Genomic DNA, 17213 nt, shown 5'->3' with positions numbered 1-17213 from the left:
TCAGTTGTTATTTCCAGGATACTCAGTCTTGTAGCCTTCAGGATGTTTTTCAGGGGAAGGATACATTTGGTGCCGGGTGTAAAGATATCAGTCAATTACAAAATACTTGGCGAGTTGCTGTAATGTTTTTAGTGGAGAGACAAGAGACTGCAGATACTGGGATCTGGAGCAACAAATAATCTGCTGGAGGAAATCAGCGGGTTGGGCAGCATCTGTGGGAGGAACAAAATTGTTGACATTTCAGGTTGAAACCCTGCACCAGGACTGGGGGTGGAGAGGCGAGATGGCCAGCATAGAGGGGAGAAGGGGGAGTGGTGAGAAGGGATCCAGAGGCGATTGGTGGACTGAGGAGGCGTGTGAGATGACAGGCGGGTAGTGCCAGGTAGGGGAGGGGAGCGGGGGTGGAGTTGGAAGACTGTGGCAGGTGAATGATAGATGGAAGCAGAGAGAGAGAGAGAAAAGATAAAACAGCAGGTGGAGCAAGATGCGGGGAGGGAGTGTGAAGATGGGAGACAGCTGCTGGAGGGAGATAAGCAGGAACACAAAGTGCTACCAGAGCTGGATTCGGATAAGTAAAGGAGGTGAGAGTGGAAGCCATTAGAGGAGAAGGGAGCGGTGAGCGACAGTTGGAACCAGACAGGTTCACGTGCATCTCCTCCAACCTTGCCTACTGCATTTGGTGCTCCCAATGTGGCCCCCTCTTCATTGGCGAGACCAAGTGTAGACTCAGCGACTGTTTCACAGAACACCTATGCTCAGTCGCAATGGCCATCCCGAACTCCCATCTCAACTCCCCTTCCCATTCCCACACTGACCTGTCCACCCTTGGCCTTCTCTACTGCCAGGATGAAGCCTGACGCAAACTGGTGGAGCAACACTTTATATTTTACGACCCAATGGCATGAATATCGAGTTTCCCAATTTTAGGTAAACCCCCTCTTTTTTTCTCCCCCTCGCCCCTCTCCCCACCCCCATTCTGATCCTCCAGTCTTCCCATTTTTGTCCCTCTTCCCACCCTTCCCTCAGCTCCCCTTCACCCATCTTTGTCCCCTTCCCGCTCCTGCTCTGGCTCCATCCACCCACTTCACACACAGGTAACCCCCCCCCCCCACCCCCCACCACCTAATTTCAGCTGTTGTTCACCTCTCCCTTCTTCCCTAATAGCTCCCACTCTCACCTCCTTTACTTATCCGAATCCAGCTCTGGTAGCGCTTTGTGTTCCTGCTTATCTCCCTCCAGCAGCTGTCTCCCATTTTCCTACTCCCTCCCCCCACCTTTTTATCCTTCTCCCCTCTCTCTCTGTCTGCCTCTGTCTATCATTCACCTGCCACAGTTTTCCAACTCCACCCCCGCTCATCTCCCCTGCCTGGCACTACCTGCCTGTCATCTCACACCCCTCCTCAGCCCACCAATCATCTCTGAATCCCTTCTCACCACTCCCCTTCTCCCCTCTATGCTGGCCATCTTGCTCCTCCACCCCTAGTCCTGATTCAGGGTTTCAACCCAAAATGTCGACAATTTCTTTCTTCCCTCTGATGCTGCTCAACCTGCTGAGTTCCTCCAGCTGATTGTTGCTCTGGGGTTTTTAGTAGATGGTTCAAGGAGGCAAGTGAGTGTTTAGACCTCAAGGATTGAGGGTGGGGGGGGTGGTGATCAGGCTGCCCAGGTGAACGATTCTGTCTGTGCTCAATGTGAAGGAAAGGGCAGAAATCTGGTTCACTGCACTTACAAAAAACAGCCCTTTCTTGTCCAACACTTGCTTCCAATCCTCTCTCTGTCACTCATGACGCTGATGGAAAATGAGCAGCAGGACTGGTCTCTACAGTTGTCACTCAATATCAACTGAAATCAGATGAAGCTTCAAACACCTTTGCCACCAAAACCATCTTTAAACTGCGCTCTCTTCTTGATTTGTGAGGATCGGTCTCAAATTATGGACTTTTTTCCTCCTCAGAGCTGATGTTTATGAGGAATTCGGAGGAAGCTGCTGGAACTTGGTTTATCCAGCAATATTAGAACCAGAAGAGAGGAGTCCTTCAGCCCATCAATCTAGACTGGATCCCAGGTTCACTCATTCTCAGGTTTCTTTGTGTTAAACTATGTCAGTAGAGCTGAGCTATGGAAGATAAAAAAGTTAAATTTGTATTCCCCTTGCTCAATTGCTGATAGGTGTTTAGCAGTGTACAACTTTGTCATAGCATCATACAGCATGGAGAGAAACCCTTCAGCCCACGAGTCTGTGCTGACCATCAAACACCCATTTGCACTAATCCTACACTAATCCCATTTTATTCTCCTCACATTCCAATCATCTCCTCCCAGATTCTACCACTCATCTACACACTAGGGGCAACTTACAGTGGTCAACTAACCTACCAACCCCCATGTCTTTGGGATGTGGGAGGAAACAGGAGAACCTGGAGGAAACCCACAAAGTCACAGGGAGAACGTGTAACTCCACACAGATAGCATCCGAGGTCAGGACTGTACCTGGGTCTCTGGAACTGTGAGGTGGCAGCTCTTCTAGCTATGCCACTGTACCACCTTGTTTTTTTAATGTGGCCATGTGATTAAAAAATGGAAAAGCAAAATTAAAAATGTTATTTGTCCTTTTTACTGTTATCACCTGGCTCTTCATCTCTGTTCTAGGAGCTAATGTCCCAGGAAGCCAGGGTAATTGTTCAGGAAAAGAAGAAAATATCCTCGAATGAGCAGCTGCGTGCGATCCAGAGCTGCGTCCAGAGACTGCGATTCCTTGCGGATGAGGTGTGTTACAGTGAAGGATAGAAAGATGCTTTTTGCTCAGGAACTGGATTGCAAAGTGTCACATCATGCAATTCACTATTAGTGAAAAGCAAAATATAATGGAAAATTGAGGACTAGCTGTGAGCTGTACTGGTCTTTGATTTTCCTTCAGTGTCCTCCCTATGGGAGTGTGACCTACTAACTCAACCTACTCCAAACCTGTGGAAACAAGCCCTCACTTGTGAAGCCTGACGCAGTATTACTGACAACCAGCTTCAGAAAGGTTCCTCAGGCCCCTATTCCCTGATAACAATCCCTACCCCCACCTGGAACACTTGTGCATCTTGTGTGACCACATCCCCCACCCCACTCCTCCTCCACTGCCAATCCACCCATCCAACCCAATATTCCCAAACCACAAAACATCCCATTCCCTGCCTGGGTACAGTTTGTGTTCCTCCCCCACTCTACCTTTGCCCCACAACTGACAACCAACCTGGCCCAACCTCAAGACCAGTGACACCATCTAACTACCGCTCCACCCCCTCGCGTCTGATTTCCAGCCCCACTAGTATAAAACACAAAGAGAAGCAGAAGTAGGTCATTCAGCCCCTTTCACTGCTATACCATATCATAAGATCATAACCAACCTTTTAACTCCATGCCAATTTCCTGCATGGACTCCATATCCCTTGATTTCCTTAAAATCCAAACATTCATTAATCTCTGTCCTGAATAAAATCAACGATTGAGTCTCCTCAGCCCTTTTAGGGTAGAGAATTCCAAAGATTCACTGCCCTCTGGTGAAGATATTTTCATTTCTGCCCTGAATGGATGGCCCCATTCATGGTATCTCTGCCCAGAATGGAGATTGTGCTCCTGGGGAAACATCAACCCTGTCAAGCCCTGTAACAATTTTGTATGTTTCAGTGAAATCATCTCGCATCCTTCTAAAGTCAGAAGCATAGGCCCAGTCATCTTAATCTTTCCTCACCTGCCATCCCAAGAATTAATCCAGTGAATCTTTGCTGCATTTCTTCTATTCTTCCATTGGTAGGGAGACCAGACCTACACACAATATTCCAGATGTGGGCCCTGTATAATTGGAGCATGACATCTCTAATCTTGTACACATCTTATTGCAATAAAAAACAATATGCCATTTTTTAACTTATTGCTTGTTGTACCTGCAGGCTAACTTTCAGTGCTTTGTATTTGGAGCCCCAGATCCCTTGGAATACCAACACCATTCAATCTTTCACATTTCTATTTTTTTCCACCAAAGTGGATAACCTCACATTTCTTCCACATTTATATTCCATCTGCTATGCCCATTTACCTAGCTTGTCTGTATCTCCCTGAAGCCTCTTGGCATCCTTCTCTCAGCCAACACGGCTACCCACAATGAACCATCGCCAAATTTGGACTTGATCCCCTTATCCAAATCATTGGTATGAATTGTGAGTAGCTGGGTACCAGCACCAATCCCTGCAGTACCCACTAGTCACACCCTGCCATCCTAAACATGATCTGTTTATTCCTATTCTCGGTTTTCTGTCTATTAACCAATCCATGTCAGTATATTACTCCCTGTACTGTGCTCTCCAATATTGTTTAATAATCTCTTGTGTCGCACTTATCAAAGGGCTTCAAAAAGTCCAAATACACCACAGCAACTGGTTTGCCCTCCTCTTTTCTGCTTGTAACAACCCCAAATTCTCTAACAGGTTTGTATAAACATGATTTCCCTTTCATAGATCTGTGTTGACTCTGCCCAATGCTATTATTATTTTCTAGTTTTTTTTCACTACTTTATTAATAATAGATTCCAGCATTTTCCTCATTACAGTCTCCCTTCCACCACCACTAATTTGAGCCACCTACCCCCTCACCAACAACAGACTTTGGCAACCAACTCTCACCCTGACCACCTTTTCAGATCCCAACCTATTCCCCAGCCTCCGAGGGCCTCTCTTCCACAAGGCTAATTCAGTAATGCACAGCTCCTTGGTGCTCCCTGTGCTGGGCCCTATAAGGGTTTGTTGTCATTTTGTGAACCAACAATTCAGTATTTCTAAAGTGGCACCTTCCAAATTCTGGACTTACAACAATTTCCCAACTGGATTGTTGAATTAATGGCTCAGCTGATCTGTGTTAATGTTTGCATTCTTTACTTTTACTTCAACTCCGATAGAACTATCCCAACTTTTCTTTTGAAATCAAACCATGGAGACGAGCATATAAACGCTTTGAATAGAGTTATTAGCTTGTAATGTAGTCAAATGGCTTCAGAGATAAATTTACCTGATGCTACATTAGTTGTTTATTAGTCCTAAATTTGACCCGTTGATTGGTGCAATGCAGAAGAGGCCATTTGGCCCTTTGTCTGTGTGCTAGCTCTTTAGTAGATTTGTCCGATTAGTCCCTTTCCTGCTCTTTCACTGTAGTTCTGTAGTTATTTTTCCATCAAGTATTTACTCAAGAGAATATTTGCTTTTCTCCCATACGTCTGATGGCTATGTATAATGAAGTTATTTTTACACTAAAGGATCTGAGTTTGATAAGCTGGGCACCCCTAGACTATTGCAATCTAACGCATAGTCACGGTCACAGATTTCCATGTGACAAACCTAACTTTAATTTCAGTATAATGACATTCCTTTAATTGTTTGGCATTTCATCCCATGGATGATACAACATAATGGCCTAGATTCACAGAACAGTACAGCACAGGAACAGGCCCATAGGCCCACAATGTCTATGCCAAGCATGGAGACACAAGTGACTGCAGATGCTGGAATCTGGAGCAACAAACAATCTGCTGGAGAAACTCAGTGGGTCAGGCAGCATCTGTGGGAGGAAAGGAATTTGTCTCCTCCCACAGATGCTGCTCGACCTGCTGAATTCCTCCAGTACAATGGCCTAGATGATCACTTCATTGAGCAATGCAGTTTGAAAATGTTAGGTCACTTAATCATTTTGTACTTCAAAAGTTGGAATCAAATTCTCTTACAGGACTGAACAAAGTCATTTCTGAGGGAGTGCTGAAGTTTTGGAGATTCAGTTTTTAGATAGCTTATTAAACTAAAGTCACCACACCTTCTTTTACTACTTCACCTGGAAGTAAAATATTCCCAGGGAACAATTAAAGAGAAGCAAATACTCTGTTGGTGTCCTGGCCAACACTTCCTCCACAGTCACCGTCATCACAAAGCAGTCAAACTGACCAATCATGTCATGTATTGTAGAGTGACCTTGCAGTGCACTACTTAGTTGCCATATCTAATCCAAACAATGATTGTACTTAAAAACTAAAAAAAAGATTGAGGTGTTCCTCCTGATGTTATAATTAGCCATTAAATAAATACAATCAACTACCTTTATCCCTCAGGAATACAAGCATAAAAATAATTTTGGTTAATGATTTTTGCCTAGGATAACTGTATTTAATATATTAAATTTCAATGTTTTCTGAGAAATCTGTGTAATTGGGATTATCAAATTGTGATATATTTTTGAATGAATGCCAATGTGCATCATGGAACCCATGGTGAAAGCTATTGTGCTTAAGGGATTGTACTGAGGGATTTGCACTTAGATCACGAGGTGTAGTCCCAAACTAATAATCAAAGGACTCTGCTGGTTTGAAACTGGACTCCATTCTCTGTAATTGGTGTCATTGTCAATGCTGGAGGCCATTGAGGTTTCCATAGCAACACATTCCACCCTTCTCTCTGATCAAATGGGTGTGCAGTCCAAAAGCACAAATGAGGAAGAAAATTTGGAGCTAAAAATAGATCAAAATACTAAAACACAAAATTGCAGGAACATATATTCACAACCTAAAAGGAAGTTGCAGCAGGAACATTTTAAAATGGGACCAGTAATTTACATTATTTTTATATTTTCAGCCACAACACACCATTCCGGATGTGTTTATTTGGATGCTCAGCGGTAACAAGAAAGTTGCATATGCACGGATTCCAGCTAAAGACATCTTGTTTTCTGAGAAAGAGGATGAGAAAGGAAAGGACTGTGGAAAAATTAAGACGTTCTTTCTAAAAGTATATAATTTTTTTGTTCTATAAATGTCTGAAACATTGAAATAGAGAAGGTTAAGCTTATCCCTTGCCAGTTTCTGCTGCACAGGATAGAAATACAAATATCTTCTAAGTTCTTTCTAAGGAGGAGTCAGCGAGGTCTTGTGCCGAGGAAGCCTTCACTCACAAATCTGATTGAAAATATGGTTATAAAGAAAATTGATGAAGGCGAGATTGTGGATGTGGTATACATGCACTTTAGCAAGGCTTTTGACAAGGTCTTGTATTGTGGGCCGGTGCAAAAAGGATGAGAGTGTCTGTGGTCTGATAAGTTTGCTGACAATATGAAGATTGGTGGAGTTGTAGATAGTGAGGATGCAGAGGGACATAAATCAGCTGGAAAGTTGGGCAAAGCAGTGACGGGTGGAATTTAATACAATTAAGAGTGAGGTAATGCATTTTGGGTTATCTAATACTGGTTGGATGTATACAGTAATGGCAGGGACCTTAAAAGTGTGTATGTACAGAGGGACCTGGGGTGCAAGTTCATAGCTCCCTGAAAATGGCAACACAGCTGGATAGGGTAATGAAGAAGGTGTCTAGCTTGCTTGCTTGCTTTCATAGGCTGGGATACCGAGTATAAGAGTTGGGACACCATGTTGCAGCTGTAAGAGACATTGGTTAGGCCACACTTGGAATAGCATGTTCAGTTCTGGTCACCAAACTATAGAAAAGATAGAAACAGCCAATTCAGCTGGAAGTGAACAGGAACTGGACAACAAACCTATTTGCTAATAATTTGTCCCACTTGTTGGAAGATCGCTGACCTCCATCTGGAAAATTCTGGAACAGTCCAAGGTAGACTTGGGGCTCGTAGGAACAGGAGAGGGCCATTGAACCCCTCAAGTCCGTCCCACCAATCAACTTGTTCATGGTCGATCTCCACTTTAGCTCCATGTACCATTTTACTCCTAAGTATCAGTCACTCTTAGTTTTAAAGATTTCCATTGATTCCACATCAAGAGCCTTTTGAGGAAGAGGATTTTTGTATTTTCTATTATCTTCTGTAGGGGGTATTGTGGACATGTACCCACATCTGATCACGATTGGCACCAGTACTCGGCACCACCTCCTCTATTTTAAGAAAAATAATATTCAGCAAACTTCCTTATGGTATCTTTGAGTGGATTTTCTTATCTTCTTTATCTCAGGGGCTGTATTGTATGCTAGGTCCACGTGCATTAGGAATTCCAATGGAAAATCATTAAATTTAAAATTGTGCAAGGCAGCAGGATGCCATTGATCAGGAACGGGATTCAAACATGAGCCATGCATGCTAATGGAACACAATATTTCCCCTACTCAGCCCTGACAGGATTTAACAAAATGCTGGAGGAACTCAGCGGGTCAGGCAGCATCTGAGGAGTCTAAGGGATAGTTGACATTTTGGGTCGAGACCCTGCATCAGGACTGAGAATGAAAAGGGGAGATGGCTGGTATAAAGAGGTGAGGGGAGGGGTGTGGCAGGAGCTGGCAAGTGAAGGGTGGATTCAGGTGAGGAGAGGTTGATGGGCAGATGGAGCCAGGTGGGGGCGGGAGGGGTGGAGATCACGACAGACGCTGGGAGGTGATTGGTGAGACAACAAAAGGCTGCAGATTATAGAATCTGATAAGAAAGGAAGGTGAAAAGAGGAATCAGATAAGGGATATATGCATTAAATTCTGTGGTTTGCATAATCTGATATACTTTGATTAGAAATAATAATATGTTTTTTATATATGAGTATTCTTTAAGTTACCAGGCAAACATATTATGGGCTGGACCATGCAAGCAAAGGTGGATCTTTACCTGTGGCTGGGTTTGATGAGACATGCAGATAGTATTTTGGCAAACTTACCCAATGGATTTGAACCAGAAATTCCAGTACCAGGCACTGACCTTCAGATTTCCATACCTCTCAGTGTTCTTTATAAAGGTGAGTGTCATGCTGATCTATTCCATTAAAGGTCATTCTAATTTCTGATCTGCATTATATAAAGCTGTAGTTAAAATAGAGGTATGTTTTTAATAAGTGTGGCCTACAGCCAATGATCCCTTCATCCAGCCTGTGTGTGCTGTTTCTCCAGTGTCTGACATGGGGTGTGCAGACACCCTGGGTGTGGAACGGAGCATTTATGCCAGTTTACTTGCAGCTTCTCTTCGGGGGTCATTCTTTGTGCTGATGAGGTGCATTTATTAAAGTAATGCAGAAATGACATGGGAAACATTTCACAGTGCTTCCTGTCTCCTTTCTCTCTGGCGGAAGCCCCTTTGGGAAGTTCGACATGGATAGGAAAGGGGAGGGGTGGGGGTGACACTGGCAGATGTTGGCCTTAGAACTTGAGCCCAGCCCTCCTGATATCTGTGGTTCTCAGCAGGATCCAGGCTTTACATTTATGTTAAGCAGGATTGGTGCAGCCTTGGATCTCTGGCTGCTGTTTTCTGTCCACAGTCGGAAGTCCTCATGCCAGGGAGGTCCCTTTCAAACCTCCAGGAGCAACTGGTTTTCAGAACAAGGGCTTACACAAGGATCAGGCTTGTGCTCAGCATGCACCAACTTATTTGCATGACCTGAACCAATAATTGAGCAGGTCAAGTCTGACAGAATGCACTCAGTGTGGTCTGTTGCATTTATAACTGGTCTGAAGAGAGAGGAGAGAAAAACAACTCTAATTGCCCCTCCAAACTGGGACACACAGCGGTGAAACCTGGTTTCAGCCATACCTAATCAAGTAGTGATAATGATTTTTTGTTCAATTATTTTCCTTTTCATTGATTGAAATTTACATGCAAGTGAACTTGAACTAAATATCTTGAACACACTCTATTGTGTTGACATGGTGTTTCTGCAGGCTGGAGCCCAAGCACTGGTTCTGTCACTAACTCTAAGGGTCTGTGGTGGGGAAGCTACTGGAGAAGATCCTAAGGGGCAGGATTTATGTACATTTGGAAAGACAGGGGCTGATCAGTGATAGCATGGTTTTGTGTGGGGGAAATTCTGCCTCACTAACTTGACTGAGTTTTTTTGAAGAGATAACAAAGATCTTGATGAAGGCAGGGTGGTAGACGTTGTCTGTATGAACTGTAGTAAGGCATTTGACAAGGCCCCACCTGGTTGATTTGTCCAGAATGTCAAGGTACATGGGACCCAAGGTGAGTTGGCTAATCAGATCCAAAAGTGGCTTGGTGATAGGAGGCAGAGGGTAGTGGTGGAAGGAGGTTTATCTGATTGAAAGTCTGTGACTAATGGTGTACTGTAGGGATCAGTGCTAAGACCTTTGCTATTCATGACATATATTAATGACTTGGATGTGAATATAGGAGGCATGATTAGTCAGCCTGAAGATGCCACGAATCTTGTTGTGGAAAGCAAGGAAGGTTGTCTAAGGATACAGCAGGATATAGATCAGATGGAAAGTAGGGCAGAGCGTTGGCAGGTGGAATTTAATCCTGACAAGTGCAAGGTGATGCATTTTAGGAAATCAAATAGGGGTAGGACATATACTGTAAATGGTAGGGCACTAAGGAATGTTGATGAACAGAGAGAGCCAGGGGCACAAGTCCATGGTTTCCTGAAAGTGACAACACAGACAGAGTGGTGAAGAAGCCATATGGCATGTTTGCCTTCACAGGGCAGGGAACAGAATATAAAAGTTGGGACGTTTTGTTATAGATTTACAAAACATCGCTTAGGTCACATTTGGAGTATTGTGTGCAGTTCTGGTCACCACACTATGGGAAGAGGTGACCTGATAGAAGTATATATGATTATGAGAGACATAGCTAAGGTAGATAGTCAAAGTCCTTTCCTCATGGTATGGTTATCAAAAACAAGAGGTATTGGTTTAAAGTGAGAGAAAGGAGTATTGGTATTGGTTTATTATTGTCACTTGTACCAAGGTACAGTGAAAAACTTGGCTTGCATACCGTTTGTACAGATTAATTCATTACACAGTGCATTGAGGTAGTACAGGGTAAAACAATAACAGAATACAGAGTGAAGTGTCACAGCTACAGAGGAAATGCACTGCAGGTCCTGGAGGTCAGAAGATCGCCAGCCCTGTAAGAAGATTTAAAAGAACATTATTAGTAATTCTTAGAAACATAGAATTCAGATTTAAAAGAGAAGAACAATTATAATAGAAGTAATGAGTAGATCTGCAGAGAGCAGCTTGCAACGAGTTGTCGTGCTCCGGCGCCCTCCTGTTCAATTGGTATTGGTTTATTATTGTCACGTGTACCGAGGTACAGTGAAAAACTGAGAGAGAAGTTTCTTACATAGTGGTTGATATCTGGAATGCGCTGCCTGAGAAGGTGGGGGAATCAGATACAATCACTATATTTAAGAGGCATTTAGATGGATTCTTAAATAGACAACGCGTAGTAGGGTACGGTCCTAATGTGGACAACTAGGATTAGTGTAGATGGGAGAAAAGGTTGGCATGGACATGGTGGGCCAAAGGGCCTGGTTCTGTCCTGTACAACTATGTTCTGGCCAAGGCAGTAATTGGTGGTGCAACAGACAGTCAACATGTAAGCTGGTGGTCAGGGGAGATGGTGACCATGGATTTGATGAGCAGGGGTCAGTGCCTGATGAGATGGACTATAATCAAGAGAAGCTAAATGGATAGCAGTTGAGTGGGAGAAGAATTGAGGGAGCAGGAGCCGGCTAAAAAGAAAATCAGAACAACTACAGATGCTGGAAATCTGAAATAAAAACAGAAAATGTTGGAAGCACTCAGCAGATCAGGACGCATCAGTGGAAGGCGAAGGAAGTGAATACAGTGGGTAAGATGAGGTCAGAGAGTGGTTAAAGAAAGATGCAATTTCTGAACAAGCTGGACCGTAGTCTATTTGAATGAAAAGCTCTTCACCTTGCTAATGAATGTTGTCAATGTTTTATCTGGCAACTTTCGGGGCTCGTTTCACATACTGGAAATAAGTGTTGAAAAAGTCGTATTTAACCACGAATGCCGGGGTCAACAGTTCTATGAAGCATAGAAATCAGATAACATTATCTCTGGCACATGAGGGTCTTGCTTTTATTGTTGTCAGTGTATTCATTGAAAAATGAATAATATTTCAATAAAAGGAACTGCTGCCTGCAAAAAAAGCTCAGAGAGGAGCTTTTCAAGATTACTTCCTTGAAAATGAATTGGGAATATTTATAACACAAGCTCTTTAAGTTAAATACAAATGAGAGGGAATGATTAAATAAAATAATTTTCCACTAGGCTTAGGATATATAACTACTTCTTTTAACCATAGAAATAGGTATATGTGCAGAAGCTCATCAAGAATTCAAAGGAAAGATAGCATTCTTCCATATATGAATCTGTTGGTAATCAAGACAAGGCAACTGAAATACAATGTTGTTAATAACTGTTAATAACTAATTATTATTTAATAAGGTGCTGTGATTCTAATGTTGAAATCTTTAACAAGTGTACTTTGAATTCCTTGTATTGAACAGATCAGCATCTGTTTCAGCTAAGATGCCACATGTATCAGGCGAGAGGACTTCTGCCTGCTGACAGTAGTGGTCTTTCAGATCCTTTTGCTAAAGTGACATTTGTTTCACAATGTCAGACTACTAAGGTAAATATGATATGTTAATGACATGTCAGTAGTTATAATTATTACTGTCATAGGTAAAGCCTTCTGATATCCCCTCACTGTTTGATCATAACACATAGTGCAACTCACTCTCTCAAATCTCCTGCAAGTCATTTTAAACAACCCATTTTCCTGGCTGCGTTTTACAGTATTAGTTTATCTGCAGTCAATGAAGAGGACAAGAAAGGAAAGAGCAGCCTTTTCTGCTTTCCAGCCCAATTCTGAAGGAATTTAACATTCACTGAAATCCTTCACCAACACACCCCAGCCCCTTTCAAGGTACATATAAAAACAAAAATTGGGACAAATGGCCCTTATGTGCTTTTGAGCTACTCTCTTGAAATGTGCAGTCCTGACTATTATTCTTAGTGGCTTATCGCATGCTTTAATGTAATGGTTAGAACACATTCTGCCTACTTTAGAGGTCCATCAATAAATCAGTTTTGGATTATCTGCTCCAATCCTATTTCTTACAATATATCTGCAATAATGCAACATATCACCGAAGATAACAGTTGGCAACTTTGTGTTATTCCCTTCTGAAAGAGATTCATTGAGTGTCTGATTTAAAAGATTTTGGAGCCAGGGAATTCATTCTAGATGAAATAGATTCAACCATGTATTCACTTAACTTCCAATTTCTTCTTAGAACCTCTATGACATGCTACAGAAATCAGAGAAAACATTGCAAGTGGAGTTTCTCTGAGTTCTGCAGGCTTATTTGAATCTGTGTACTCCCCCTGAGAGTAAAATCCAATCTGTTCATTCCTGATTACTCCAAGGTTCTCTGGAGAATCTGGTTAGCAGGATATATCAAAACAGAGCAAATCTGAGAAAGTATCTTGTGTAGTTGATGGGTGAGTTACAGTTACGTGTGTGTATAATGGAGAACAGCTTAATCCCTAATGGAATGTACACACTGAAGCATTGCCCCAGAGGCAAAATGAAATAGAAAGAGGAATTGCCTTAATTGCTACGCATTTGGCAGCTAGACTTGTATAAATGAACTATCCAGATGTGATATGACTGTGTGCTTGGGTTAACATTGCAGGAGTTTGAAGTAGCCTTTAATGTGTCTTTTTTGTACTTCGTTGAATGTTGGAAAAAACTGTCGAGTACCACACCATGGAAAGTAGGTTTGGCTGTTTTACTGTCAGGCTTCCAAACAAATGTCCAAGCTTACAAGAATAGACTTTTCTGAGTGTAGCTTCAGTTCCATTTATATTGCAATGCTTATGGAAGTCAGTGTTAATGGCACAAATTGGAATAGTCGAGAAAACTGGCAAGTTGGTGCATTAACTGGATTTGGTAGCAGCTACCTTGTGTAGAGAGCTGGGTCCCATTGAGGGAACTGGTGTCAATGTTATATTTGGAAAGGTCTCTACCATATTTGTTACAGTTATTGACTTGTGAGGAACAATAGGAACGACAAAGAGGCATGGTTTATCTCTCATCTTATGCATTGATTCACTGATTGTTCACTGATTAAATGAACACTGGCCACTATAGGCCTATTGAACTTAGGGGTTTGTTTCTCCCTCTGGTCTGTGTGGTAAGTTGTCTCGATCTCTCAACTACATAGACTATTGCTGGTTGGTCATGAATACCTCAATGGGAGGACAAAAAGATATGGCTTGAGCATTGTGAAGAGTTTAGGAAGGAAGGACCATTACTGGTATTGTATTATTATAATCACTCGTACAGAGGTATAGTGAAAAACTTGTCTTGCATACCGTTCGTACAGATCAATTAATTACACGGTGTATTGAGGTAGTACAGGGTAAAAACAATAACAGAATACAGAGTAAAGTGTCACAGCTACAGGGAAGTGCATTTGCAGGTAGACAATAAGGTGCAAGGTCAAACAAAGTAGATTGTGAGGTCAAGAGTCCATCTCATCATATAAGGGAACTGTTCAATAGTCTTATCACCGTGGGATAGAAGCTGTCCTTGAGCCTGGTGGTATGTGCCCTCAGGCTCCTGCATCTTCTGCCTGATAGGAGAGGAGAGAAGACAGCCCAGGCCAGCGCTAGGCAGGTGACTGATGATAGCACTGCCACCTCACTGTAGAGTAAATAAGTTATCGGTTGAAATCCTCCTGCGTTTGAGAGGTTAATGTTATGAAATTTTAGCTCAGATTCTTTGCTCTTGTACTCTGTGTCTCTGCTTTTAAAGCCATTAACCTAGTTTGCCTTTCAGCTGCTGTAACTTGGTATCGAGAAGTTTTCACTGTGATGAATGAGCTGAGCCAAGGAGAAAACACGGTCAATTTCAATTTCTATGTTTAAAAAAAAGTTACTTAACTTTGTTAGCAGATAAGCTAACAGTAAACACAAACTAGCAGATCATCCTATAAAACCCGTGTGTTTCGCTTATGTACCTCAGGAAGGAAATTTGCCACACTTAACTGGCCTGACCTATGTGTGACTCCAAATTCAACAATATAGTTGTCTCTTAACTAGCATTGCCAGTGATGTCCAGATCTCATGAATGAATACATTGAAAAAACGTTGAATGAATTGTGGTAATGGTTATTTTAAGAATCCAAGGTCAAAAACCTCCCATCATATCTTTGTTTTTGTCGATATTTAATAGGTTATCGCTAACACATTATCCCCTACATGGAACCAGATGCTCTTGTTCAATAACATCCAGCTTTGTGGTGAAGTAACGGAAATAAAGGAGGATCCTCCACTTGTGGTTATTGAAGTTTATGATCAAGATGCTGTTGTGAGTATAGAGTATTAATCTGCCTGTATCATGGTGAAATAAACCTCACAGCTATTGTTGTTTGCATTTTGTTGATCTTTGTTCTTTATCGTTCACTTAATTCCGTCTCTATCACAAACCCTCTACTGGCTTCCCTAGAAGCCACCTATGCCAGTTCCACTCTTCAGCTAATTCTGCATTGTCCCATGTGATGCATTCTGTAGGCTTTCTCTCCCCGCTTCCAAGAGGGGGTGCTTACTGTCAATTGAGATATCGCTGGGAGCTGACTATGCACAAATTGGCTGCCAGCTTTTCTGTAAGAGTAGCTGTAAATTTCATTCCCAAAGTGTTTTTGGAAATCCTGAGGTTATGAATATCATGATATAAATATAAATCTTTTTTATTTGCTTACACTTGACATGGGAGATTCATGCATGGGATCTCAAGTGTCATCTCTCTTCATGCCACAAATCAATAGGTTACCAATCATCCTGTGGTCAAGCATTTGCAAGCTCTTTTCATTATTGACATCTACTTGTGAAGTACAATAATTATTGATCAAGTCATTCAGCAACCAATGTGCATACATAATGTATTTGTAAGAGCATACACACATATTGGATTTATTATTCCTGCTTCCTCCACATGAAATGAAAGTGAGAAAGACCCTCAAACTTGTATTTCCATTTAGAATCATTACTTCATTGTTTCCAGACAGCAGGTCAACTGGCTGCCAACCTTTATCAGCTCATTTTTATGGGTTGAGATCTATGTCACAGTGTTATAGGTAATGGATTTTCTTGTATGCTCCCTTTATTGCAGGGTAAAGCAGAGTACCTTGGCAGCACAGTGGCTCTTCCAGTTGTGCAGCTGGTTGGGCAGGCTTATACTCCCCCTGTGCTTCAATATTACCCAATGTACTGCGGCAGTGTACCTGGGGGCGAGCTTCTTGTGGCTTTTGAGCTCCTGCAGGTATGGATGTATTGGTGTTCAAGTGTTATTCCATCTTATGCAATGCCTCAACATGAAATGTTTCTCTGAACACAGTGCCTGTAGTATCTATCAAAGTCAATACAGCAGAAACACACTATAATGCAGAAACACAGCAGAAACCACAATAATGGTCAAAGATGGTATACTGAAGGTTAGGAAATAAAAAAATATACAATCAGTTTTATAACTGAATCTGCGTGGTTGCTAACTTTACACACTGAAACTTAATTAAATCAAACAGGTGATGGAGAGGAACATTTAGAGAACAGCAATTATAACATCAGAAGACACATCTGGCAGTGGGCTCAGATCTTAGTGAGTTGCAGGTCTTTCTTGTGAGGTAGGTAACTGACAGCATCAAGATTCAATGCAGTCTTCTGAAGCTTTGCTGAAGGAACCTCCATGGATCTGCTGTGTGGAGACATACAAGATGGCAGATACTGGAATCTGGAGCAACATACAAAGCACTGGAGGAACTCAGTGGGTCAGGCAGCATCTATGGAGGGAAATGACCAGTTGACATTTTGGGTCAAGACCCTTCATCTAGACTCCAATTGAAGGGTCCAGATGAAGGGTCTCGACCCAAAACGTCAACTGTCCCTTTCCCTCCATAGATGCTGCCTGACTCATTGAGTTCCTCCAGCGCTTTGTGTGTTGGATCTGTTGTGTGTCATCTCTATGATGCATTTGTAATCTGCCTTCTAAAGACAGGATGGTAAGCAGAGTTTAAGGGAGCTTCCTGTGATACCAGAAGCCTATTCTGCAATGCTTATGATGTATATACAAATACTTCAGGAAACACGTTACATTTCAATAAACTTTAAAAAGAAATCTGAGATAGGGGAAAAATACCTTTAAATCTAATTCTAAGCTTCCCTTCCAAGTGGCTCCAGGTCCCTTTTGATTTTTAACCATGCAAGTCTCTGATCCAATGCCAAGGGCCCAGATCCTACCTGTAGGGATATTGGTCATCTTTGGTAATCACTGGGCAACATCAGAAGTAAGTACTGAAAGATCTGCCCAGCCACCATGATGTCCATGAATCCAGCAACAATAAATATTTTCATGAA

At 42.3% G+C, this 17213-nt stretch overlaps 1 protein-coding gene across 1 annotated transcript in view; it reads left to right on the top strand.

Annotated features, from left to right (window-relative positions):
• The window catches only part of fer1l6 (fer-1 like family member 6), a 107101-nt gene that overhangs the window by 36272 nt on the left and 53616 nt on the right, over positions 1 to 17213 (top strand). Inside the window, exons 17-22 of the mRNA XM_052023537.1 lie at positions 2650 to 2766; positions 6657 to 6809; positions 8581 to 8761; positions 12299 to 12423; positions 15037 to 15171; positions 15973 to 16122. Coding sequence (XP_051879497.1) covers positions 2650 to 2766; positions 6657 to 6809; positions 8581 to 8761; positions 12299 to 12423; positions 15037 to 15171; positions 15973 to 16122 — 861 coding nt within the window. The remainder of the gene's footprint in view (positions 1 to 2649; positions 2767 to 6656; positions 6810 to 8580; positions 8762 to 12298; positions 12424 to 15036; positions 15172 to 15972; positions 16123 to 17213) is intronic.

Source organism: Pristis pectinata, chromosome 9, assembly GCF_009764475.1.
Source record: "Pristis pectinata isolate sPriPec2 chromosome 9, sPriPec2.1.pri, whole genome shotgun sequence".
In the NCBI taxonomy this organism is placed as follows: domain Eukaryota; kingdom Metazoa; phylum Chordata; class Chondrichthyes; order Rhinopristiformes; family Pristidae; genus Pristis; species Pristis pectinata.
This window is presented reverse-complemented; position numbering and strand designations above follow the sequence as displayed.